Source organism: Onychostoma macrolepis, chromosome 16, assembly GCF_012432095.1.
Source record: "Onychostoma macrolepis isolate SWU-2019 chromosome 16, ASM1243209v1, whole genome shotgun sequence".
NCBI classification, from domain to species: domain Eukaryota; kingdom Metazoa; phylum Chordata; class Actinopteri; order Cypriniformes; family Cyprinidae; genus Onychostoma; species Onychostoma macrolepis.
Genome location: NC_081170.1, coordinates 10,028,371 through 10,053,631, shown reverse-complemented (window position 1 = coordinate 10,053,631; position 25,261 = coordinate 10,028,371). Strand labels below are relative to the sequence as shown.

The window sequence follows — 25,261 nt, the reverse complement described above, 5'->3', positions numbered from 1 at the left end:
TTAACTTTTATTGATTGATTGATTGATTGATTGATTGATTGATTGAATGAAAACGTTACATTGGCCTAAAATACCAATTTAAAATTTGTCTCCTCATTTCAGGTACTAATAATAAAATAATTTAAAAAAATGTACCTTGTGCACTTATCGCCAAAATGCAGTGCAGAACAATGAACTTCGACAAAAAGCAGGTCGCCAGCTGCCCTTTGTTTAAAACGTTCAGCCAAAATCATCTGAAAAAAAGGTGTCAAAACAATCTTGCTTACCTAATTGGTTCTTGACATTTGTGTAACCCGAACCGGCGTATCAGGATGCTATTTTTCACCATGAAACGCCAATGCGGTGAAAGCTCTTCAGACTAATATTTCACCCATGGGCAGCCTCGATGAGGGGAGTGGGATTTTATCAGTTAGATGGATTACCTCCTCATTCATCTCTGAAAGGCCAACTGACAATTACACTCTTCTGTTATTCATTTATCCTCACAATCTACTTTTATTCGTTCATTGACTCATTCATTAGTTCATTGGTTTTTCTCATTCATCTATCTGTGAGGAGGAAGAGTGTTGGAAACTGGGTGAGGACTGACTCCATTTCCATGAGATGTTTATCTATGTGTTCGATCTCTCGCGGCCTCCCTCGGGGAGACGAGGCTGAGTGACAGCCTGGACTCCCTCTCGTATCGATCCGTACCCTCTCCGCTCTCCCGCTTTTCCTCTGGCAACACGCACACACCTCCTTTTAAGCGGCGTGTGTGAAACTGAAAGCAGATAGCATCTTTAATTAAGTAGCTCTTAACTCGCATTTGTGAAATAGAGTGAAACAGGGAGCATAAGTTGTTTGAACTTTGGTGCTAAGATCTCATCTTTTACCAAGCGCTTGAGCAAATAAGAACAGTTGAGAGATTTTGTCACTAAAAAAATCACTCAACTCAAACACGCTCTGCCATATGCACTGTTCACAAATGGAGAACTCTTAAGTACTAATTGATGTAGAGATTTCAATATTCCATCGCTTCTGTTGTTTTGACCTACAGCTATCTCATTTATGCTGTTATTATGTCTTTTCTTAATTAAATGCTAGATTTTCACTTAATTTCAGAAGAAACTGTAATGGATACCTTTCTGTGCTGAAGGTGCTGCCATGTTATGTGGTTGCTATGGTGTTCTGAGTGGTTGCTAGGTAGTTGTTCTCATTTCTGCATAACGTGGGTCCTATTTTAAAAGGATAGTTCACCCATAAATATCACACTGGTCCAAACCTGTATAAAGGCCTTTCATACATTTGTTATTTTAGTATCAATGAGATACTATTATATAGTAGTTATAGTTAAATATAGTTATATATTTTTTAATTATTATTTATTTTAGTTTTAGTTTTTATAAAAGTTTAGTCTAGTTTAGCTTACACTGTAAAAAGTGAAAGTTGACTTAACTTAAAAAAATTGAGGAAACCCGTTGCCTTAAAATTATTACAGTAAGTACATAATAATATAAAAAAGGTTAAGTGAACTTGACAATTCAATTAACTTATTATATTTTTAATTATCATTTACTTAAAAATTTTAAGGCAACGGGTTTCCTCAATTTTTTTAAGTTAAGTCAACATCACTTTTTACAGTGTAGTTTTTTAATAATAGTTTTAAGTCATTTTTTTTTTAAGTTAAAAAATATAATAATTACAAAATAAAATATCAATAAAGTTTTAATAATCATTCTAATTCTATGAGAATAGGAAGTCCACACCAAAATGCATTATTACTATAATGATAACAACACTTTCAGAATCAGTGGAATCACTATCAGAACTTTTTTTTAAGTTGATAAACAAAATAAGAATAGACAATCAGAATCTATGAGACTTTCAAGAGCTTTAACAATGGAAGCAGGAGATGACAGAACTGCAGTTCACACTAATAAACAGAGCATTATTATGCGTTGGTGTAGACGCTTATCTTTTTGTTCCCCATTCTTGGTGTCAACAGGCCTTATCTTCTTGCAGTAAGCAAAAAAAAAAAAGATATTTTAAATAATACTGGGGCACAAATAACGTTGGACGCTACAGACTTTCACTGTATGGACAAAGAAACTGAAATATTACTAAAATTATAAATATCTTCTTTTGTGTTCCACAGAAGAAAGAGATGCATACAGATTTGGAAAGACTTGAGAGTCAGTCAAATGACTTAAATTACATTATTAGCAGAGCTGTTTAGTTAATTCATCCCTCCTACACGTATTTTTTTTTGCTCACCTTTCAATTCCCGATTAAGCATGTCTTTTATTTCTCAGGTTGACTGGATAACTGCTTTAGGAGACCTGTGTAGCAATGTGTACCAAATCATGTTTGCAGACCCTATGGTATTTAGAGAAAGGAGTGGGGAAAGGGGGGTTCACCCTAAGCTGCACTGTTGGTTCAGTGCCATAACAGACTATAAGCTCAGGAGAGCTTGCCAGCTTGTGTGCTAGGGACCAGCTCCAAAAGCTGCATAGATTTATAGAGAATTAACAGCTCTGAATCTATGTAAACATGGGCCATTCGGTTCTGCTGAGACTTGTTTTTATTTCATGCCCTGCACAGTTTGTGATTATTTCTTTTCTACATCTCCTTATAATCCCAAGCTGTTCGCAGTGCACTTTTTTATGGAATATTAAGTGAAATGATCCCTGGGTGACAAACAGTACCTTAGACCCCGCTTAAACCCGATAGTAACATCCATATCAGGTGGATGTTCAGGTAAGCAGACACAGCTAAATACAGGTGTAAGCTGGTCCAAAACATTTTGAGATTCAATCATTCAAACAATTTTTAAAGTTTAGTGTAAATGATAATGCGTGTGTTCTGGACAACAAGGACCTACTATACACCTGTCAGTTTCTAAGATTGATTTATTGAAATGTTTTTGTTGTAGTTGTTGTTTATCTATTTATTTAATTTTCACTGTGATTACATTTTTATTAAATTTTTTTTTTTTTTACCGTAATTTGTTTATTAATCATATTTTTCTCATTCTTATTTATTTTACTGTGTTTAATTTATATATGTTTTACTGTTATAATTATTTTATTTTTCTAGTGGTTATTTACTGTAATTACTGTGGTTTTTGACATTTGAATATTCAAATGGTTTAATTAATGTATTTAGTTATTTAATGTTAGTTAGTTAATCACCAGTTGCATTTAAAAAATAATAATTTTCATCGTAACTTCGTACGTCAGTCATAACTCGGTAGATTGCATAAAAACAAAGAGTGGTCTAATTTGAATCCCAAAAGTAACTAGTTTAATCTAGTTTGTCAGACATTCTGAAGACATGGCCTTAAAATAGTGGCTATATTTATGAAACTACTCATCAAAGGTTCACAGGAGATGTATTTGATGATGAATGTTTATGACAGGTGTAAGCAGAAGTATGAGCTTATGAGCTGATCACCCTAACTGGATGTTAAACCAGGTGTACACTCAGCCTTAGATGTTTAGAAAAAAGTTATACAGTATGTGACAAACTTGGGTGGTTAACAGTGAGATCCTTCACAAAAGCAAAAGAGCAAAGGATTAAAAAGGAGCAAAGGATTATTGGAAATGTGCTGGACTGATGTGGTTGGAAACAGACAGGGTGGCAGAGGGAAGAGCATAGTGCATAATATATCAGTTTAATGATTCAGCAATGACAGAACTAACCGGGGAGCCGCTTTGCCTCTCAAATCAATAGCCCTGCTCTTTATGTTGCTCTAAATAACACAATAACTGCTCCTTGACACTTATTCCTGCGAGTTGTGTTGCCAGTGCTGCCCTCACATCTTGTTTACAGATTCATTTGGGTGAAAGAGATCCCTCAATATGCATGTCAGCGACGTGAGCTAACTACAGCTGATCCTTCTGCTCTGAGCTAGTGAAATTGAGAGCAATTTGAGAGTGGCAATATTAAGCAGCATAAACCGTTTCTAACATTGATAATAATCGGTATATTGTTAATAAATCAGAATGATTTCTTAAAGATCATGTGATACTGATGACTGAGTAATGGATGATGAAAATTCAGCTTTGCAACACATTAATAAATTATATTTTACAGTATATTCAAATTGTAATAACATTTCACAATATTACTGTTTTTTTCTGTATTTCTGATTAAATAAATGCATCCTTGATGAGCAGAAGAAATGAAAATCTTACTGATTTTTAATGTATATATAATTATTTTCTTTTAAGAATTAATTCAATCAAAAGTGATTTTTAATTTTTTTTTAGCTTTGATAATAATAAGAAATGTTACTTGAGCATCAAATTGGAATGATTTCTGAAAGATCATGTGACACTGAAGACTGGAGTAATGACTGCTGAAATTTCAGCTTTACCAATACCATCACAGGAATAAAATATATTACATATATTATATATATATGACAACAGAAAACGGTTATTTTAAATGCTAATAATTCACAATATTACTGTTTTACTCTATTTTTGATCAAATAAATGCAGCCGTGGTGAGCATAAGAGACTTATTAATTAACATTAAAAAATATTACCAAGCCCAAACTTTTGAATGATAGTGAAGATATTAGCAACTTACTTTTTAAAAACTGCAGAAACTAGAGAATTCATTCTTGAAGTGTTCACTGTGTATAATTTATGTTTAAGTAATGACATGGACCTTATTTTACTGATAAACACATTAAAAAAAAAAAAAAACCTCATAGCCTGAAATTACTAACTTTCTTCTTGGTTTTATAGGACTACAATCTGAACAGCTCTATTAAATCAGTTTCTGAAGCTGTTTTCCTCTTGGAGTCTCCATGTAGGTTTTGGTTGTTGTTGTTGTTTAAGGGTTTTCTGTCTTTATGGGTACATTTGGCAGAGCAAAATATAGTAAAATCTGACTAGACTAGAAATAAAACAGGAGATCAGTCCCATTGTGTTGCTTTCAGTTTTATTGCTGGTATATTTTGCCATGGATTAAATGTCAGAACAATATCAAAATAAGATATTTGCCTTCCTCAAATTGCCTTTGTTGTATTTGAATATATCTGAACATGTATATGAAGAAAGAAAAAAAAAAACATCAGTCTGCGCACTGTATTGTCAGCTTATGTTTTTTTATGATTATTTTTGATCACATAAAATCTTTATCCACAGGGTTTTGTGACTACGATTGCATAAGTTTGAAAAAAAAAAAAACATGTATATACATTTTGCCATACAAATATGACTTGTCTTTTTACATTTAGAGACTATGTTCTTTTTTTTTAAGATAAAAATCTTGGCCGTACTATTGTGTAAAGACAAAAATCTCGGACATACCTGAAAATCACTCAGTACTGCGTAAAAAGGAACCAGAATTGAATAATAAATGGATACTTTGGCCTCAAAGACCTCCATTTGTACACAGCAGGGCATCTCTCTATAGCTCCTCACTGACTTGTTTACAGCCCTCATGTTTTGAGCTTCTAGGAAAAGTATAGCCAGATCCGCTGAAGGGAATTAAAATCTGTGAGGAAATTACTTCTTGGAACTTCACTGCTGCCATAGAAACAGAACAGTTTAGTTTATGATGCAGATTAACTGCAGACCCTGACAAATAAGCACTATATATATGCACAGTGTAAACCAAGAATTCAAATGTTATAAAAATTTATATTTTTCCAAGGGATTTTTATGATTCAACATTTTTCAGAGTATAAAAAGGACTCCCAGTCCTAAAGGCTCTTTCATTCATTTCTGTATCGGTTTGTATTTTTCGAATGTTCACACACATGCACAGCCCACATAAAACCCATGGTCTGTGTCCGACCTCACGTGGGCTGCCTCTTTTTGAACGTGGCAGAAAGGCGCGAAGCCAGCACACTTCCCCGGTTCTCCCCGGCATAGAACTGCACGGCCGGGCCAAGTCTCAGTTTGACCCTTATCATGTCTGAGACTGACCGCTGAGTGGCGGATTAGTGGGCCGGCCTGCACCTGTGTGGGCGGACACCATACCCTCCACTGAAGCAGCAGTGTGGGCTGCAGTCAAACCGTGCAGCCAGACACTGTCACGGAAAGAAGGGACATAACAGACCCAGCCACCCACCACAGGCATGCTGGGAAGGGCAGGGGGAGGAGGGCAGAATTTACCTCTGCTTATGCTTAGAAGCCTTTAATGTCTCTCTTCCATCACTGCTGCTCCTGGCTTAGCGTGATGCCTTTGGAAATGTTGACTGGTTCAGAGGAAGAAGGTATTATGAAAGGTATAAATTACTTTCTGAGATGGTTTAAAGATCATTTAGAACAAGCAAGGCAAGGCAAACGCAAGTTGAAGGAAAGAATATAAATGTGCAGTTGTTCTCGAATTTATTTAAAGATCATTTAGCTCATTGTTCATTAATTGATGTTGCCAGAGCTTTTTAAATTACTTTGATTAGTGCTTTATGCTAAATGACTCAACAAGCCTATACTATAGTATGTATTAATATTTTACATTTGCTTTTATTTTGTATTGTCAATTTTCATTTTAGTTTTAGTATTTTTATGTGCTTTTGACTTTTTTCTATATTAGTTTTATATTTCTATTTAGTTGTAATTTATTTGTATTTCCATTTTAGGTTTAGTATTACTTTACCAGTAGCCAAGGCAAAATTTAATTTTTTATTTTTTCATATAATATTTTTTACATTATTTATTTATTATTAATATTTATTTATATTTTATTTCAACTTTATACAAAATTTAAAAAAAAATGTTTGTTTATTTATTTATTTGTTTGTTTCTTTATTTCCTCCCTCCCTCCCTCCCTCCCTCCATGTACCCCCAAAAAGGCAAAAAAAAAAAAAAAACTTAAAGTAAAAGTGCACCTAAAAAAAAAAAAAAAGAATTGCAGAAAATTACTCACCATCGAAATGCCATCGAAAATGTAGATGAGTTTTTTTTTTTTTGTATTCCTGTTATTTTACTATTCGTTTAGGTTTAATGTATTTGTATTTTAGTGCAGTTTATTTTAGTGCTTATTTCATTTAGTTGCCAAGACAACATTTCTGATTTTCATTCATTTAAATTTCTATTTTATTTTATTTCATTTCAAATTTAATTAAATTATCTAAATAAATAAATAAATAAATAAATAAATATATATATATATATATATATATATTAGTTTTACTTTCAGTTAACATACCTTTCTGGTCTTGAGAAAGTTTAACAGATCCCTTAGCCAATCACAAGCACCATTTCAGTGGAAAACAGCTATCAGTGCATAGCTACAGTAATTCAGCCCTAATGTTCCCTCTGGTTTCACTTCATATTCAGTGTTTTTATCTCAACAATGAACATGTTGCTATCAGCTACTTGTTGATAATGTCATCTGTTTTTCCTCCTTTATTTATTATTTATTCCTATTTGTCTTTTTACTCGTCATGTCTTCAGGAGAGCCTGACTTTTTCTTTTAAATAATATTAGTAAAGTGTTCCAGCACAAGTCATGTACACACATCCATCTCTGTTTTGAGTTTTTAGGATCAACTGAGGCATCGAAGCTTATGTGCGGCTTGTAGTTCTCTCTCTAAACTGCTAGCAGGGCTGAAGTTGAATTTCAAGCACCTTTTTTCGCTGATAAATATTAAAGAATTAATGCTCAGGAAACATTTTTATATTTAGCTGCTAAAGCTGATTTAGCCTCAGTGAAACAGAGCAGACAGGTTCCTGCAGAAAGAGGCTTATTCAAATGAAAAAGCTAAGTTGACAACACTGAGCTGGTATTCACCATGATGAGACACTGCAAAGATGAAAAGAAAGAAATCCGACAGAGGCACAGAGAGAGTGAGAGAATATTTAAGGGTGCCTAGAGTGCTAAACATCAGACCTTCTAGCACTAAACATCTGATTTAATTCATGTTGTTCTGTTATAATATCATAAGCGCAGTTCATTAATGAATTTTTATATTAGTTTAATAGATGTGTTATAACAGACTACACTACTTTTACTACATTCATGCCAGTAAATTATGCTATTATTGTATTTCAATTAATAATTTGAATTGTATAATCAGTGTATGAGTCAACGTTGTTTTGATTACATATGACGCACCTTCTTTTATTTTTATTTTTTTATTTTTTTATCTAAAGCAATCTATAGTACACTGCTGAAGGAAAAGTTCCCATCTGAACAGCCTGGGGTTAAATGCTTCTCTCAAGGGCAGAATGGCAATAGAAAACTCAGTAACTAGATTAGCCTGCAGCCAGTTGCAACAAACTCCTTAGGTTAAGAAAATATTTTGTGCTTATAATAAGGTTTTCTCAGCTTAAGGGCTTTGTTGCGACCGTCCCCTGATCTTTAACCGCCCTACAACTTACCAGCACATTAGTGAAGGTCATTTTCTACTTGCTACTAGCCAGTAGCAGCCGTCAGAAATGAAAGGCAGTTTGGAGTTAGCACAGTGTGCTAGTCCTAGTATATTTAATCCACGTCCATGAACAAGTGTGACAATAAGCCTTCTGTATGGACTAAAATCCTCTTAGGCAAAGCTTTGTGGGTAAACTTGCCTGATGCAAATTCTAAACCCCATTAGCTTTGAGGAACTAGTCAGCTGCATTGAGATTAATGGCAGGGCGACTACTTGATTTAATAGGGTTATTTCACTGCTTCCGGCCAAGTATAAACAACAAACTTAATGCAAGACATTACTCACTTTCTCCACTGACTGATAGAAGTTTCTGAGTTCACTTGTGATGAGGTTTGCTGATGCTCCGTTGGCTCATTTTTGCTGGCTCACTTTCCACCTTTTGTCGCCTCTATGTGTTTCTTTAAATTCAGCCAGAGCTGAGTGAAATATGACAGTGATTTTCTTGAAAAAAAAAAAAAGCAATTTGACAGAAGCTGTTATTTCAAGTGCATTTAAAATGTTTTATATCGATTTCTCTGTCATGAGTGGAAAAAAGGAGAAAGAAAGGAGTAAGAAAAGCTTTAACAAACTGTGTTTCCTACCTGCAAAAAATGCTCATGTCTCTGCAATGAAGTGATTTTGTGAAATTAGGGGATATGGATTTGCAGCTGCTATTAAGGATAAATGCTGAGTGAGAAATGTTATGTGCAATTTTCCATTACAGGGTGAAAAATGAAAATCCTTATTTATCTATTTTTTAGTGCTGTCAGCTCGCTCTGAACTTTACTCATGGGGATTACCGACAAACTCTCCGGGTGAGAGACAGGCACTGAAGCTCCCATGTGAGAAACAGATGTGCGGCGGAGGTATTATAAGTTTGCAGAGTCCCAAACCTAAATGTTAGTAGCTTATAGAGGGAAACAGAGAGATAGAGAGGACATCTCTCTGAAACGGAGGATGACAGAAATCACACTTGTCTTTTTTTTCTTTTTTTTTCTGGATATCCTTCTCGAGGCGTCACAATGAGACGGCCCCCTACCAGCTTCAGCTGGCGTCTCCAGGAAGAGCAGAGATTACTTAAAGCTGATTGGTCAACTTAATGTGCTAGACGCCACCATTAAAAAGACTGAGGACTTAAAAGTGTCATAATAGTCGAAAGATCAATGCAGAGTCGTCAAATCCACGGGGACCACAGGGAAAGATTAGACAAGAATTTGATACAGTTGTCATTCCCTTTAGAATGATGCACACTGAAGTTGTCACATTTTTAGATATGAACGTAATATGCACCATGCAATATATTATTAGAGGAAAAGCACAAATCAGAATACAGTATTCAGTATGTACACTGAAGAGAGAGAGAAAAAAAAGTTTGGAATAATTAATATTTTTGTTCATGTTTCAGAAAACAAATCACCTATGCTCACTAAGGCTGCATTTAATTGATAAAAATAATGGAAAAACAGCAATATTGTCAAATAATAGTACAAAGCTGAATTTTCTGCATTATTACTCCAGTCTTCAGTGTCACATGATCCTGTAGATATCATTTTAATAGTGTCACATGATCCTGTAGAATACTGATTTGGTGCTCAATTATTATCAATTATTTTTGGTGCTCAGTTATTATCAATTATTTATTTTTGGTGCTCAAAAATAATAATGGTTCTTATTGTTATCAGTGTTGAAAATGATTTTGGTGCTTAACTTACTTACTTAATCATATTTAACCAAAACCTTTGAATGATAGTATATCATAATTTCTGAAAAATATTAAGCAGAAAAATCTGTTTTCAGCATATTAATAACTAGACTAAAAACTGCTGAAAATTCAGCTTTGCCATCACTAGACAAGTATAAAAAATATATATTTAAAAAAGAACATTTCTTTTCAATTCTAATAATATTCATATCGTATTAATGTTTTTAACCTTTTCATTAAATTATTAAATAATCCTGTTAATTATTATTTAAATAAAAATAAGCATTTTGTTTTTTGTTTCTGATTTGACTCTTTTACTTGCCCCATCTAGCACCAACAACTAGCATGACACTCTGTGTGTGCTTTTAGGAATGGGGGAAAAAAATATTTTTCAACAGGGCAAGTGGGCAGGTTGACAGGAATATGTTCGAATGGCTCTCAGATAGATTGTCTATTCACTGTTGGAGGTGTAAAAGCTTATGCACTTAGTGAGTAGACTCCATTCTGGTGTGTCCAAACATGTTTTTACCTTGAATGTGGGCGGCTGGACTAGAATGTGAAGTTTCAACCAGCTCTCTGCCTTAAACTCATACAGAGCACTCGCTCTGCGTCTGTGGAGGTGTGGAGGTACCATTTAATTCCCTCTCTGACAATCAATACTTTGGCTGTGAAGAGTGCTTGGCTTTGATTGATATGAGCTATCGGGAAAAGGCATCTGGATGTGGACTGGAAATGGGGCGAGACGGATGCTTTTGGAGTGCAGGGGCCCATCTGTCCACATTGATTTGCCCCGAATAGCGTCTAACTACTAAATCTTAGAAGTCTTGGATTTGGAAAAATAGAGCAGAAAACCCTTTTTATCCTGGTCTGGAGTTAAATCTGTCATATGAAGCTTTTGACATTCCCAACAGCTATTTTCATCTGTTGATTGCTTAAATTCATGTTAGAGCAGTGGACTTGCAGTTGCGCATATGTTCTGATACATTGAACTGTCATGCTTACGGAGATAAAGCGATTGAAAATGGCATGCAACATTTCCTGGCATCCTTCCCCATCTTCTTTCCATTTATTCCATGTCCCTTTTCTACAGCTCTCTTATGTTGGAACTTTTCCAAAGTAGCTACTTGAATCTTCTCTCAAACAAATAGATAGATAGATAGATAGATAGATAGATAGATAGATAGATAGATAGATAGATAGATATTAAGCAGCACAACTCTTTTCTATATTGATAAGAATAAGCAAATACTTTGCTAAGCAAGATATTTCTTGAGTCACATTTAAGTGCACGCTTTTTCAAAATAACACATCAGCAAATGTTAAGCCAATTTTATCACTTCTTAATCACTTTTGAGATTTCATAACCTCATAACTGAGTATTTATATAAGAATGCCTGTGATATTCTGATTTTAGTGCAGTACTGCCTGAATCTTGGAGCTAAAATTGTAGTGCAGGCATATTTCACAAATGAATGTCAATTGTGATTGGAGTCAGTGGGTGCCAATTTAAAAAAAAATAATAATTGATTTAAAAAAAAAAAAAAACTTTGCAAGTGAGAAAAAAATAAAAGCCATGCAGCTTTGGAACGATATGTGACCCTGGACGACAAAACCAGTCTTTTGTGTCAGTTTTTCGAAATTGAGATTTATACATCATCTGAAAGCTGAATAAATAAGCTTTCCATTGATTCCACTGAAAATCTGGAATCTGAGGGTGCAAAAAAAAAAATCTAAATATTGAGAAAATCGCCTTTAAAGTTGTCCAAATGAAGTTCTTAGCAATGCTTATTACTAATCAAAAATTAAGTTTTGATACATTTACAGTAAGAAATTTACAAAATATCTTCATGGAACATGATCTTTACTTAATATCCTAATGATTTTTGGCATAAAAGAAAAATCGATAATTTTGACCCATGTATTTTTGGCTATTGCTACAAATATACCCCAGCGACTTAAGACTGGTTTTGTGGTCCAGGGTCACATATGATAAAAGATGACAGAATTTCCATTTTGGGGTGAACAATCCTTTTAAAGAGATGTCTTTTTTTTTAAATTGGAACAAATTTTTAGAAAATTAGCATTACATTGCACTTGCTATATTACACTTGTTTACGTTACACTTGTTTACTAATGGATTCTCTGCAGTGAATGGGTGCCGTTAGAATAAGAGTCCAAACAGCTGATCAAAACATCACAATAATCCATTAGTAATCCACACCACTCCAGTCCATCAATTAACATCTTGTGAAGTGAGAAACTGCATGTTTGTATCATCAAGATGGGTTTTTTAACTTCAGACCTTTGCTTCCAGCTACAGTAAATGCCAAGTATATCCACAATATTGCATTCTCTAGTGAAAAAGTCATCTCACCTCAATCAGGAGAGAAATATGCATAGATCAAGCACCATTTACAAGGGAAGAAAGTCCCTAGTGGGGAATTGGTGGGTTTTGTAGTGAGAGGATAACAGGGGACAGACTTTTTCACCGGTGGAACTGAATTATGGACTCGTATTTTGGCCAGAAGCGATTGTTTAAAGTTAAAATGCCTTAATTATGGGTTTGTTTTCTTATAAATATGCAGCTTTTTGCTGGCATTAATTGATGGACTGGAGTCATGTGATTCACTTGTGGATTATTGTGATGTTTTTATCAGCTGTTTGGTCTCTCATTCTGATGGCACCCATTTACTGCAGAGGATCCATTGTTGAGCAAATGATTAAACGTTAATTTATTTTTATTTATTTTTTTATATTTAAAGATTACTGAAGTACATACAGTACATATGCAACATTTAAGGTATTCAATTTTTGCTCAAATTACCTAAAATTCAGTCTTTTGCTTATTGCACGCGATGAAATAATGAATTAGAACAGATTTGCAGTGCATAGCGACAGACGGGCCCTTTTACCCCAAGAGCTTTGGCCCCGTTGCACCCTCGTCTTGAGCTATAGCTCTGCTTTGCCAGTTTATGTGCTTATGTTGAGGAGATTCCTCATCACTTCAACTCTGTCTCATAAGCCTGTGAGTTGTTTTGGAGGCTCTCTAGCTCCCCTCTCATGTCATTTCCACTCTGGTATAATGGCTAGTGGCACAGTTGGCACGCAGGAAGAGCGAGACTTGTGAGCTCGGTGGCTGGGGGAGATCCTCCCCGCGGTGGCTGTGAAGTAGCCTTTGATGTGGACGTAGCCAGCAGAGCGAGCTTCTTGGCCAGAGAGACAGCCTGGGTGGAGGTTGCCCTCTGATCTCTGTCACTTCAAAGCAGGTGTTCCTTCTTTCTCAGTTCCCCATCCTTTCATCCTTTTACTCCCTTTACCATTCCCCTCACTTACTGCCCACTCTCTCTCATCGGCTCAGCCAAGATTCCCACACAGTGGCGACAATGACTTCACAACTGATGGACGTTTCTGAGACCTTTTTGTCAGACGTTCACATAATGCTCATCTGTCATTTCTCTCGCTGCCTCTCCCACTCGTTATTTTTTCCAGATTCACACACACACACACACACACACACATTAAAAACCTCCTCCTCTCCTTTTTGTCAGAATCATCATTTGACATTTATTTTGTTGTTGTTCTTGATATTACGGGAATTCATATGAGATGTTTAGTCACACGTATCTGGCTGTTTTTGAAACAATATTGCAAATCTCAGTGTGGCAATAACAATTATGAGAACACAAACATTTATATGACATTAAAATAGTGTGTATTGGGAATTGGAATAGAAAAGTCTGTCATTGTGAAATGCATGTACATCTCACAAATGTCACCTTAAAATTACACCAACTTACAGTTATAGTTCATCCAAAACTGACCTGCTATAACAATTTGAAAAATATATTTTTATTCGTATAATAGAAACAGACCAAACAGTCCAAAAGCAGACTGAAATGTCCATTTATTGTTTGTAAGAACTTCCTTGTTTGCATATACACTACTATTTATAGATTTGGGTTCAGGACATTTTTGTTTTGTTTTCATTTAATTTTTATTTTATTTTATTTTATTGTTCTGCAATGATAAAATAATATTAAATTCACATTATAAAAAGCACCTTTCAATTAATCCTAAAATGTTTTATGATTTCCACAAAAATATTAAGTAGCACACCTACAACAACATAATAATAATAATCATTATAATAATATTAAATGTTACTTACTTGTTTTCTGAAAGATCCTGTGTCACTGATGATTTGAGTAAAGGCTGCTAAAAATTCAGCTTTTCCACAACTGGAATAAATTACATTTAAAAATCAATTAAAATGTTTCACAATATTACTTTTTTGCTGTATGTTTTAATCAATAAATGCAGCCTTGGTGAGCATAAAATATTTTTCAAATGAATTGTGTAATTAAATAACAGTTTTTTTGTTGTTGTTTTTTGCATTCATTCAAGTATGCAGACTTTTTCTATAGAATGTCTGTCTGCAGTTGTTTTGTTGCATCCCACTTATAGTAAATACTGTATGCCTACTGTATACCTCATTTTTCCATTTTATTGAATTTATTTTCCTAATCTCCTATTGTCACAATCCTCATAGATTTTCTATTGTTCTGTTATTATGTGTGTGCGTGAATGAGAAGCCACTCCACATGGGTGGGGAGGTTAAAGCAGGTAAAGAAGCAGATCAAAAGGCTGCAGTGCCCTTCACTCTTATTTTATTGGACTGTTCTGAGTCCTCCGTGTGTCAGCACTGGCCTCAGATCAGCCCTGCAGACCCAGACGGGCAGAGACAGGTCATTTGAGATCAAACTTACTGTTCAGACCCTGGTGACGTGACCTGGAAGCCTTAGGCACAGTGAGTGAAATGAGTCTGAGGGAGAAGAAAGACAGAGAGGAAGGTGGGTGAAATGGAACGCTTTTAAAGATGTGGGGCATACATCCAGGTAATTGTGCAGACAGTGGGAGGTGCTTAGTGGTTGGTCTCATACCAAGTTACCTAAAAGCTGATTCATTCGTTTTGGTCAGTTGCTTACAGAATCGTTCACATTCTATTGCACAGATGGACTGCTGATGGGGACAAGTCACATATTTAAGGAATATCACACTAACAAGAGTGCTGTTGTATCGAATATCAGTTGGAACATTATAAAGTAAATATAAAAATTAAGTTTGTTTCATATCCTATTGATATTTTTTAAAGCATTAGCCTTAATTTATGCTTAGAACAATCTGGCAAATGATTTAACGTGTACGATCACACCGGTGCGATTAGAACGTTCAGTGTATCACGTCATCAACTGCTGAATTCAAATCTGCTTTCTGGCGCGGAGCCAGATCAGACGCGCGAGCTCTTGTCATATTATCACTTATTCAGTGTTTTCAACCATATAATGCTTATTTTAGATTTCAGACATTTAAATACACATAAGTACTAGCAAAACCACACATTTATAGTTTGTAAAATATGCGCTGATGTCTATGGAAGCAGCAATAATGATCCTTACAAATATAATCTGACGACATGTTTTATTGATATCATATACACATAGTGTAGGTAACAATAAAGTTTACTCTGCTCTTCTCCCAGTTTACTGGAGACTTACTTTAACGTGTTTCGGGAGGGGAGGATGAATTTACGTGGTGTAAATCCCACAGCTCGGATTCAGCGCGAAAAAACATGGCGGCGCCCATCTCCCGGTATAAATCAACTAACACGGTCATTATAAAAGTGTTTGGTCCGTGTACGTTGCGTTCATTCGTTTTTTGATTAAATATTGAAAATAGAAACATGAGAACACGGCACCATTTTCATTTTTCGTTTTGTCAAAAAAATGAAAAAACAAGAAATCGCCTTGATTTGCCGTTTTTACATTCAGGGGTTGAAAATGGATAAACAGCTCGAATGTTCGATTTTCACGTGTGGGAGGGAATGAAACGCCCCATTTCACTGATTGGTCAAGCAAAAATGAAGCGGTGCCGTCATCATGTCGTCTTTAGTACTGTGTAACAGAAGTGTCCTCCGCTGTTAAAGTGTTTATTGCAACTCCTGCATGTCATCTCTCTCTCATCAAACAACCAGACTAAGAAATGAACGGGGTTTACTTCTGTGTAGGCATAAACTCTATATGGCAATTATTAGGTGCTTATTGCAGAAATATGTATGTAGCTCGGATCTGCAGCTACATTACCCTTTTAGTCTATTTCTTTGGCGCACCGCACATTTTATTTAGCTGTCCAGTTATCAAAATCTGTGTGGCAAGGCTGCGTGACGCACTGGACAACACTGGACAAATGCATTTACTTTATAGTGAAGCGCAGAGCAGTATTGATTTTAGTATATCCAGCAGTCATAACTTTTATTTTAGACAGTACAGTTTCATTAATAATGAGTATAAATTGATTTAATTTTAGACACAAAACAGTCTGTTTTATTTGACTTAAAACACAGGCGTTTCGTTCTTGAATGAATCCGAGTCTTTGAATGAATCGTTTGAGTGAGTGGTTCAATGACCCATTTGCTTTGCTCCTGAATCGGTTGAATTAATGACTCTATGACTCATTCATCAACACAATGACTTGCCGCCACCTACTGGCGATCTAACCTTCATAATTCAAGTAGCCTATCCAGTTGTTTCATTTTGTCACTCATTTCATATTTCTGTAGGCTACTCAAAATGTTTTTGTTTAAAACAATCTCATTCCATAATGAAATTGTTGTGTTAATGCATTTACTACTGTCTGAGCAGCACTAATTCTGTAAATACATTAACTTAAGATGCAGCTTCTGTGCCACAGTGCAAAGATGGCTTTGCCTGGTACTGATTTAATTGGTAACACCTATAATGTCATATTTTTCAAATATTGACTAAATTCAGGAATTTAATATTAAAGGTGACAGACATATTTTATAAAGTTAGAAAATGCCCTTTTCTATAAAAATAGCATGCATTATATACATGTGTAACATGCCATTAGATAATGACAGTATCATATAAACTTCTCAATGAAAAAAAAACTCACGCTAAAATCAATACTGGTCTGCACTTCACTATAATGTAAATGTTCACTATAATGTAAATGTCACGCAGCTTTGCCACACAGATTTTGATAACTGGACCGCTAAATAAAATGGGCTGTGAGCCAAAGAAATAGACTAAAAGGGTAACGTGGCGGCAGATCTGAGATACATACATATTTCTGCAATAAGCACCTAATATTTGCCATAGAGAATCTATGCCTACACAGGAGTAAAGCCCTTGTCTAGGCGCTGCCCCAGAATGGTTTGTGTCAAGCCACTTGTTAGTCTGGTTGTTTGATGAGAGGGAGATGAACGCAGGAGTTGCAATAAATGCTTTTATTCTGTTGCACAAAACTGAAGACAACATGATGACGGCACCGCTTCATTTTTGCTTGACCAATCAGTGAAATGGGGCGTTTCATTCCCTCCCACACGTGGAAATCGAACATTCGAGCTGTTTATCCATTTTCAACCCCTGAATGTAAAAACGGCAAATCAAGGCGATTTCTTGTTTTTTCATTTTTTTTGAAAAAACGAAAAACGAAAATCGTGCCGTTTTCTCATGTTTCTATTTTCAATTTTAAATCAAAAAACGAATGAACGCAACATACACGGACCGTGTTTAAACAACCAAATACATTTACTTGCACATATTTCAGAATCGGAATATCAGATATTTCATAATATAGCGAGTATGTTTGTGAATATTAATAATAAAAAAAAAAAACGAAATAAAAGCAATTCATGTGTCATACAGCACTATCGTGGCTGCGGTGTGTCACATGACAAACATGACGCGTCGCCATGGAAACAATAAGGCTATAAACCGGGGGCTCAGCTAGAATATTTTAAACTCACGTGTGAAAGGGTTAAGAAAACACACACACACACACACACACACACACACACACACCTGCTGTATCTGTTTGTTTGTTTGTTTGTTTGTTTATTGTTTTTGAAAGAAGTCTCTTATGCACAGAAAGGCTGCATGTATTTGATCAAACATACAGTAAAACAATGTTATTACAATTTAAAATAACTCTTTTCTATTTGATTATATTTTATAACTTAATTCATTCCTGTGATGGTTCAGCTGACATTATTACAGTCTTCGGTGTTAATGATTGTTATTATTAACTAGTGAAACCAGTTTAATATTTTGCCTGATATATGTTTGTGGGAACTTTTTTTAAGGATTTAACATTTTTAAGGATTCTTTTATTTTACATAATATGTAATATGTATAATTTGTAACATTTTATATGACTTTACTGTTACTTCAGCAGCAAAAACTGTTTTCACCATTGATGATATAATAATAATAATAATAAAGTTCCTTGTGCAAATCAGCATATTAAAAAGATTTTTGAAGGATCATGTGACACTGAAGACTGAAATAATGGCTGCTGAAAATTCAGCTTGGCCATCATAGGAATAAATTACTTTTCACTGGGAAACAAGACACAATTACTAGCCAAAAATACTTATGTATGTATGTATGTATGTATATGTATATATATATTTTTTTTTTTTTCTAGCGTAGCTACCACACAAGATGAAAATGTAAGTTTGATGCTGGATAACAAGCACTGAATACTAACCCACATCTAGTGACAAGGAATAATGCCTCCCTAACTCTCATTTACTTAAAGGTTTCTTGTTTGCGCTCTGAATAAGGATAATTTCAGATGAAAGTGATGAGCTATGGCCTTTTATGGATTGCCTAGTTGGGTGATTAATGAACCACTTCACTTCCAAACTTAGGCTTGCTCTTTATTAAAACTCTGACCACAAATCATAATTCACATCACCCAAACCTCAGGACAATTTTATAATAAAATGTACAGTTTGCATTGAAACCAGTTCTTTTTGTACTCGGGTCAGATATCAGAAACGTGTTCTTGATTTTGATGCTTTGTGACCTTTGACCTTTTTCTGTTATTCTTTCAGAGATCTCTGTTTCAACTCTGCTGTGATCCCTCCTCAACTTCCCATCAAAATTAGAGTCTGTACGTAGAGGTCCACCTGCGCTCACTCCGTCTCTTCTTATCTCTGTCTATACTTCTGTCAGATTGTGTGTTTTTCTGTGTATGCATGTATGGAAATGTGAGTGTGTGTGTGTGTGTGAATGTTCATTAAAAGAGTCTATTTTTAATCAGTGCTTTGTACTGTAATGTGCAATTAATTGCTCCTTACCTCTTCAAAGTGGACTCGAATCAAAGAACAAAATCCAAATAGACTAAATGTTGTTGTAGGCTTTTATGACGACTTTAAAATATATTTTCCGTCATTTATCGCTGATTCTTGAGTACAGAGACAAAACTGGCTGTGGTTTTACTGGCCTGTAATTCAATTTGGATATTAAAAAGATAGTTTCAAACTGATTATTTCTTTACAATCTGTATGACCGCATAACATATCAAGGTTATGAGAAAAATATACGCACAATAAAGAAAATAGTACATTTATGTGAAGATCATCTGATTTATGTTGATCCAAATGTTGATTATTCTGTGTTTTGTCCCATGTCTCAAGAATCAGTCTTATGCTAGTTCTTATATCAGCTCATATTGATTTTTTGCTACTTACACTGTGTTCAAAATGTGTATATTTATTTTTTTAGGGTGCAAATGTATAATCTGTGACAAAAGTGTAACAGTGACATTCTTTTTAGGAACATTCTTTATAAGGCAATTTATTTGTTATAAAGAAACATAACCAGTGTATATTTCTCTTTAAATATTGTAACCTGCTGTCTATGTTTACCAAAAACTGGTATTATAAACTGACATTTGAATGCAGCAGGTAGTCTACCATTATAGAACACCTGTTGAGAGAGAAAACTGAGTTATTGTTATCATTTGCTTAACCATAATATCATAGATTTTTTTTTATGAAATAATATTTCAAAGGTTCAGTACTGTCTTGTATTGCACTGCTCTTAATATCCATTATTTAAGTTGATTTTTAATTGTTTATTTGCTGGCTTTTATTAAACAGTACAAAAAAAAACACTAGTCTCTCCATTTATTTTGCTGTCTTGTGCACACACACTCTCAAAGCTCATATAACTTCAGCAGATTGTGATGGAAAGAGAGCTGACATACAAATAATAGAAATAATAGGTTTGTACTGGCTCAGTCATTCACCTGCTAATCAATATGAGACAGGAACTTCATGGCACACTATTCATTCAGAGACAGCACAGCAACAAGCTTACTATGCTTTCCCCACAGAGTGATTATTTTAACTGTCGGCTGATCTCTGTAGTGAGCTGAGAAAGTCAACTTAAAAATTGAATTTGGTATAGTTAAAGCTTTTTCTGTCATAGCAGTTTCGGCTGGTACTTCATTGATGGCTGCTATAGAATGTTAATGCTTAGCTGCTGTGTTTATGGATTACTGTAGAAGCTGGTTAAAGGAATGCGATGTTAAGTACACAAGTAGGGCTGCTTTCATGCTATTATTCAAGCATTCAGCTCCTCTTTTATATAGTATATATATTAATTAATCACAATGGAACCAGGTAAGTGTGGGGTCAGTAAGTTTTATTTATATGTATTTTATTTAATTTTTTTAAGAAGTTTATTACTTTTTTTTATTTAACTTTATATACTATGCTGACAAAAAATAATTGTCAGCAGCCATTACTCTATCCTTTAGTATGGAAGCTTGTTTCCATGACGGGATAAAAAACTATTAAAAATGGTAATCGTAACTTTTTTTCTCAATTCAAATTTGTTTCTTGCAATTATGAGAATTCCTGGAAATAAAGTCACATACAGTATATACATTTTATAGACATACAGTATATATATTTTGTAATATTATAGATGTCTTTACAATCACTTTTGATTAATTTAATGTGTCCCTCCCGGAAATAAAATAAAATAAATATTAAACAAATAAATCTTACCGATCCCAAACTTTTGAACAGTAGTGTATGTGTATCCAAATTAAAAAAAAGGAAATGTGATATGTGATATTAAATGTTTGTTCAATGTTTTGTAGCATATGTCCATATTTATCTTCTCTACAAGAAGACTAAATCTAATTTTGTCCCTCAAAAATCCCTTGTGACAAGCTAAAAGAAATATGGATGCTAACATGCTTACTATTCTTCCTAAATCCATCTTTGTTTGGGTGTTAAAATGTTGGCTAACTGGCAGCAACAGTACATCATTAGCTTCTCTTAGCTGTCCCATTTGCAACTCTGTTAGCGGGGGATAAATCTCTGAGTTATTGCTCCTCTAGGCCTCATGAATCAGCAAGCTCTCTATAGTGAGAATTAAAGTCTTTCTAATGGGCCGAGCTACTGCAACATATTGCCGTGTTTGCAATCACAATAGCTACCAAGGCTTGATCAAATTTTGCAAAACAAGTCATCAGAGGAAACACAAATATTAGAAAATAATCTGCCATAGGCAATTTGCTAACTTTGTCAGGAACCATGCTGAAGAAAAATCTTAGTCTTAGATGGTTCCAGCCGATCTAGTTGGTCTCACAGACTAATATAACAGAGCAGAATCCAACTGAATGCATAAACATGATTACGCAGTCTCAAACTGTCTCATTTATCTTTCCTAAGTGTGCATTTAATAGCTACAGCCACATAAAAGGACATTTAGTAAACATGTCAATGGGGAACATTTGTCACAGCCCTGCGTTTCATCAACGCTTCCATCATGATGGCAGTCATTTACACACACATAAATGCAGACAGCGTGGTCAATAATGTAATGCTGATTCCACTGCTTAGGCAATGGACAAATTTGCTCTTGACAGATACAGGATGGAATAAGAAAGAGAACGGAGGTGTGTTTGTTATCGATGATTTCTAAAATGCCTCTAGCTGGCATTGATCGCACAAAAGAACTGTCCGAGTGAGAGTGTTTACGCATCGGGTGGTGCAGTTTGGCATCAAGCCTTTGACAGGTTGCCTCTTATCACTGACATATGGATAAATGTCTTCCACCACTTCATAACTTCTCGCCGACCAGCCTGCTCACTCTCCGCTGCTTTTTAAAGAGCAGCAAAATGTCAGGAAACCCAATCCATAAGCACAATATAGGCACCATGTTATGGCGTGTAGATTGTTTTGGAGTGCATATTGATAATTTATGTTTTAGTTTTGACATTGATTGATTTTTGTGTGTCTAATAACGTTCAAGCTTAAATTAGAGGCAAAATTGCTTCAGGATGTAGACTTGATGTTTTTGCTCATAAAAAGCCTGCTTTTATTGAGTCACCATTAAAAGGCTCTGAAAATACTGCGGCACATCAAATGTCCACATAGTTTGGGCACCATTGATATGTAGATGTGGAGGACAAATGCAGTCTGGCAATTATCCGAAATCGTACACGGCCTTCTGAAAGGGACACACCTGAGAACTCTGCACATTTGAGAAGCTTTTCATAAACATTTAAAGAAACTGCAAACATATTATTTGATAACTCTGAAAATAGGTCTTTCAGAGAAGAGGTGTTTTCATAATCACATCTTGAGGATGTCAGCAGAAAAGCAAGTATTATGCAGTTGGACAACTAGCAATCGAGAGTTCACAGTGTATTATTATGTTAACATGGGATGACATCTTTGGCATCATACTGAAATATCGCTGTCAAAATTAAATGCAATCTGTCATTTCTGTCTTTTTATTTATTTATTTTTCTGAAATATGATAACCTACCTTTGTTTGTCTGAGTTGAGTATGATTATAATCGTGATTGTATTTATGACATAAATAATTCACATGGTTTAGAATATTTTTAATGTAGAATATAAATAATTAAAATACATTTGTGTTGTATTTAATGTTACTTAATTTAATATTTTGTAAAATATTTAAATTTGAATTTAATTGTTTTTATTAACATTTACACATAGTTATATAATTTATTACAGCAAAACTGTTTGGGAATATGTTTCTTGAACTGGTTGCCAAATGAACAACCCAGCTTGTAAATAGACTGAAGATAATCGATGTAACATCATAGTTATAAGTTTGGTTGATTTCGAATTAGACATAACCAAAAAATTAAATAAAAATCACAGGTGGTTCAAGGAGGATCCTTGAGCGAGCGAGTTTTCGAGACTGTTTTGTTTTTTAACTATTTTGACTGACTCATTAAAATAATCAGTTTAAGAGTCATTTGTTTGCGAATTTGGAGCTCTCTCCTCAATACCACGACTGGTATTCACCATCTCTATCTTTCTGTCGTCTCTCGGCTCAGCTAATGTCCATCATGTGCACTGATGAGCACTCTCTCCTCGCATCATGAGTAGACACACGCCTCTTACTGCTGATTGGTTACAAGTTTGTTTTGGTACTGGCCTGAAAGTGTTTTTTAAAAATGCATACCCCACCTTTAAATTGGTCTTTACACCAGAGCGAATCATGTTATGTTAACTGGACATTTTACACAATCTCCTATATGTTCTATAGGATTTTGAAGAAGTTGATTTAAACTTTACCTGACTGCAAACACAAATGTCAAATGTCATCTAAGGCGAGGTAGTACATGTTTAGGTGTGTTTTTGTTGTCAGGTGAGGCTGTTCCAGGCAGCACTTTTAAAGGGGCCAGTCAGTAAAGAGGTGGGCATACGGTACACAGGCCTCTCATGCATAATGCATCTCTTTGTGCATGTTCCGAAAAGGAAACCTGTCAGGCTCAGTTAGACCCGGCTGGAAGTAGATTGCACCCATGTCCCACTAGGCATATGCTTCTGTCCGACCTGTGCATTAACATGTCGGTTTTGATCTTCTGGTCTCATTTGCAGGCACTAGCAACTTGTCTCACACCTAAAGAACACAGTGCTTAATAATCTAGTGCAGTGGAATAAAGACTTTGGTCTTGGAATTAAGTTTAATGTGAGGGGAAAAAATCACATATGTTGAGAAAACCAGCCCTAATAATTGTTTTTCATATCTGTGCACAATCACAACAGTGCAGGCAACTTTAGAGCATAACCGCATGTATTATTTAAGTGGTTAAAGTGTGCTGTGTTAGAGGCAATAGCAGCATGTCTGCACCATAAGATCCATGCTATTTCAAGGTGGACCTTCCAAGAGATCCTTGTATATGCTTTCAATTACAGAGTTGTGTTGTTATTCAAACAAGTGGAGAACTGAAGTGTACAGCTTTAGGGAAAAAAAAAAAAAAAACCTGCTTCTGGTAGTATAGGAAATAATTTTATATTTATATATATGTATATTTTAAAATTTAAAAGAATATTTTGTAAGTATTATTTAAAAAAAAAAAAAAATATATATATATATATATATATATATATATATACATAAATAACATTACTGTGATCTCTGTTTTGGCTGACCTAATTTAGAGCCATCTTGACCACTATGCTTGACCTACATTTTCCATTAGGGTAGTATGTACCAGTTCAGCTCCTTTCTTTTCCTTTGCATCACAATAAGGGCTCTCACTCAAACTCACAATGCTTTTATGTAGTAGACATTCAATTAGATAAGATGGAGCATGTCAGTCAGACTCCTTTTTTTCTATTTACATTTATTTTGAACATCCTTCGGTGTGGCGCAAGTTGAAAAAAGGATGAGAAGAATGCATCGCTCTCACCCTGGAATTTGCAAACATTAAAATGACATTCTGTCAGTGTTTGGCGCGGGCAGAGATGCCAAGAGAGACAGGCTGAAGACTAGGCTGTCACTGTATGCAGTCAAGCGCTTATTTATGAAATGGAATTACTTTCTGACAATAGCCAGGCATACTTCTGAAGCTTCCTGCCATTGCTGGACTTTAAATCTCTCAGTTGGCTTGCAGCCGCTTTTTCTCATTGGTCTCAACCATTCTGTCTAGTTACTGTGTAGGGATGTGCATCTCATGACTCAGGCCGATACGATACGCATCTCAATGCATAGCCAACGATACGATACATTAAAGATACACATGAAGCAGCTACCGATGCGATGCGATACGATTCACCCCTATTACGATGCAGTGCGATCCGATTTCGATTCGATTCGATTCAACACAATGCGATTCGATGCAATACGATGCAATGCAGAAAATATGATCACTTTTAATGCCTCGAGGCTTGTTTCATAAAACAAGTTAACCAAATAAGCCAGGCTTACTTCAGTTAGTCTGACTCACTGTCAAATTATTTGGTTCCATAAAGAAAATTTAACATAGGTGTCACGAATCCTGTCCATGCACTTCCATTCACTCACCACCAGAGGTCACTCGCTCACTACATTG

The 25,261-nt window shown here is 35.1% G+C and overlaps 1 protein-coding gene and 1 long non-coding RNA gene across 11 annotated transcripts in view; one reads left to right on the top strand and one right to left on the bottom strand.

Annotated features, from left to right (window-relative positions):
- tsnare1 (T-SNARE Domain Containing 1) overlaps positions 1–20,003 on the top strand; it is a 138,641-nt gene extending 118,638 nt beyond the window's left edge. For 7 of the 10 annotated variants that reach the window (XM_058747950.1, XM_058747948.1, XM_058747953.1 and 4 more), the window contains 2 exons: positions 18,563–18,587; positions 18,975–20,003. Coding sequence is in view for 1 of the 10 variants with exons in the window: in XM_058747958.1 (XP_058603941.1) it covers positions 18,975–19,028 (54 nt within the window). In the remaining 9 variants the exon portion in view is untranslated. The remainder of the gene's footprint in view (positions 1–18,562; positions 18,588–18,974) is intronic. The other 3 variants (XM_058747958.1, XM_058747949.1, XM_058747952.1) reach the window with 2 other exon arrangements.
- On the bottom strand, positions 14,100–15,889 carry LOC131522451 (uncharacterized). The gene is made up of 3 exons (XR_009266534.1): positions 15,610–15,889; positions 14,821–14,876; positions 14,100–14,292 (listed from the first exon to the last, which is right to left on the bottom strand). It is a non-coding gene; the product is annotated as an uncharacterized LOC131522451 (long non-coding RNA).
- Positions 20,004–25,261: the final 5,258 nt, after the last annotated feature.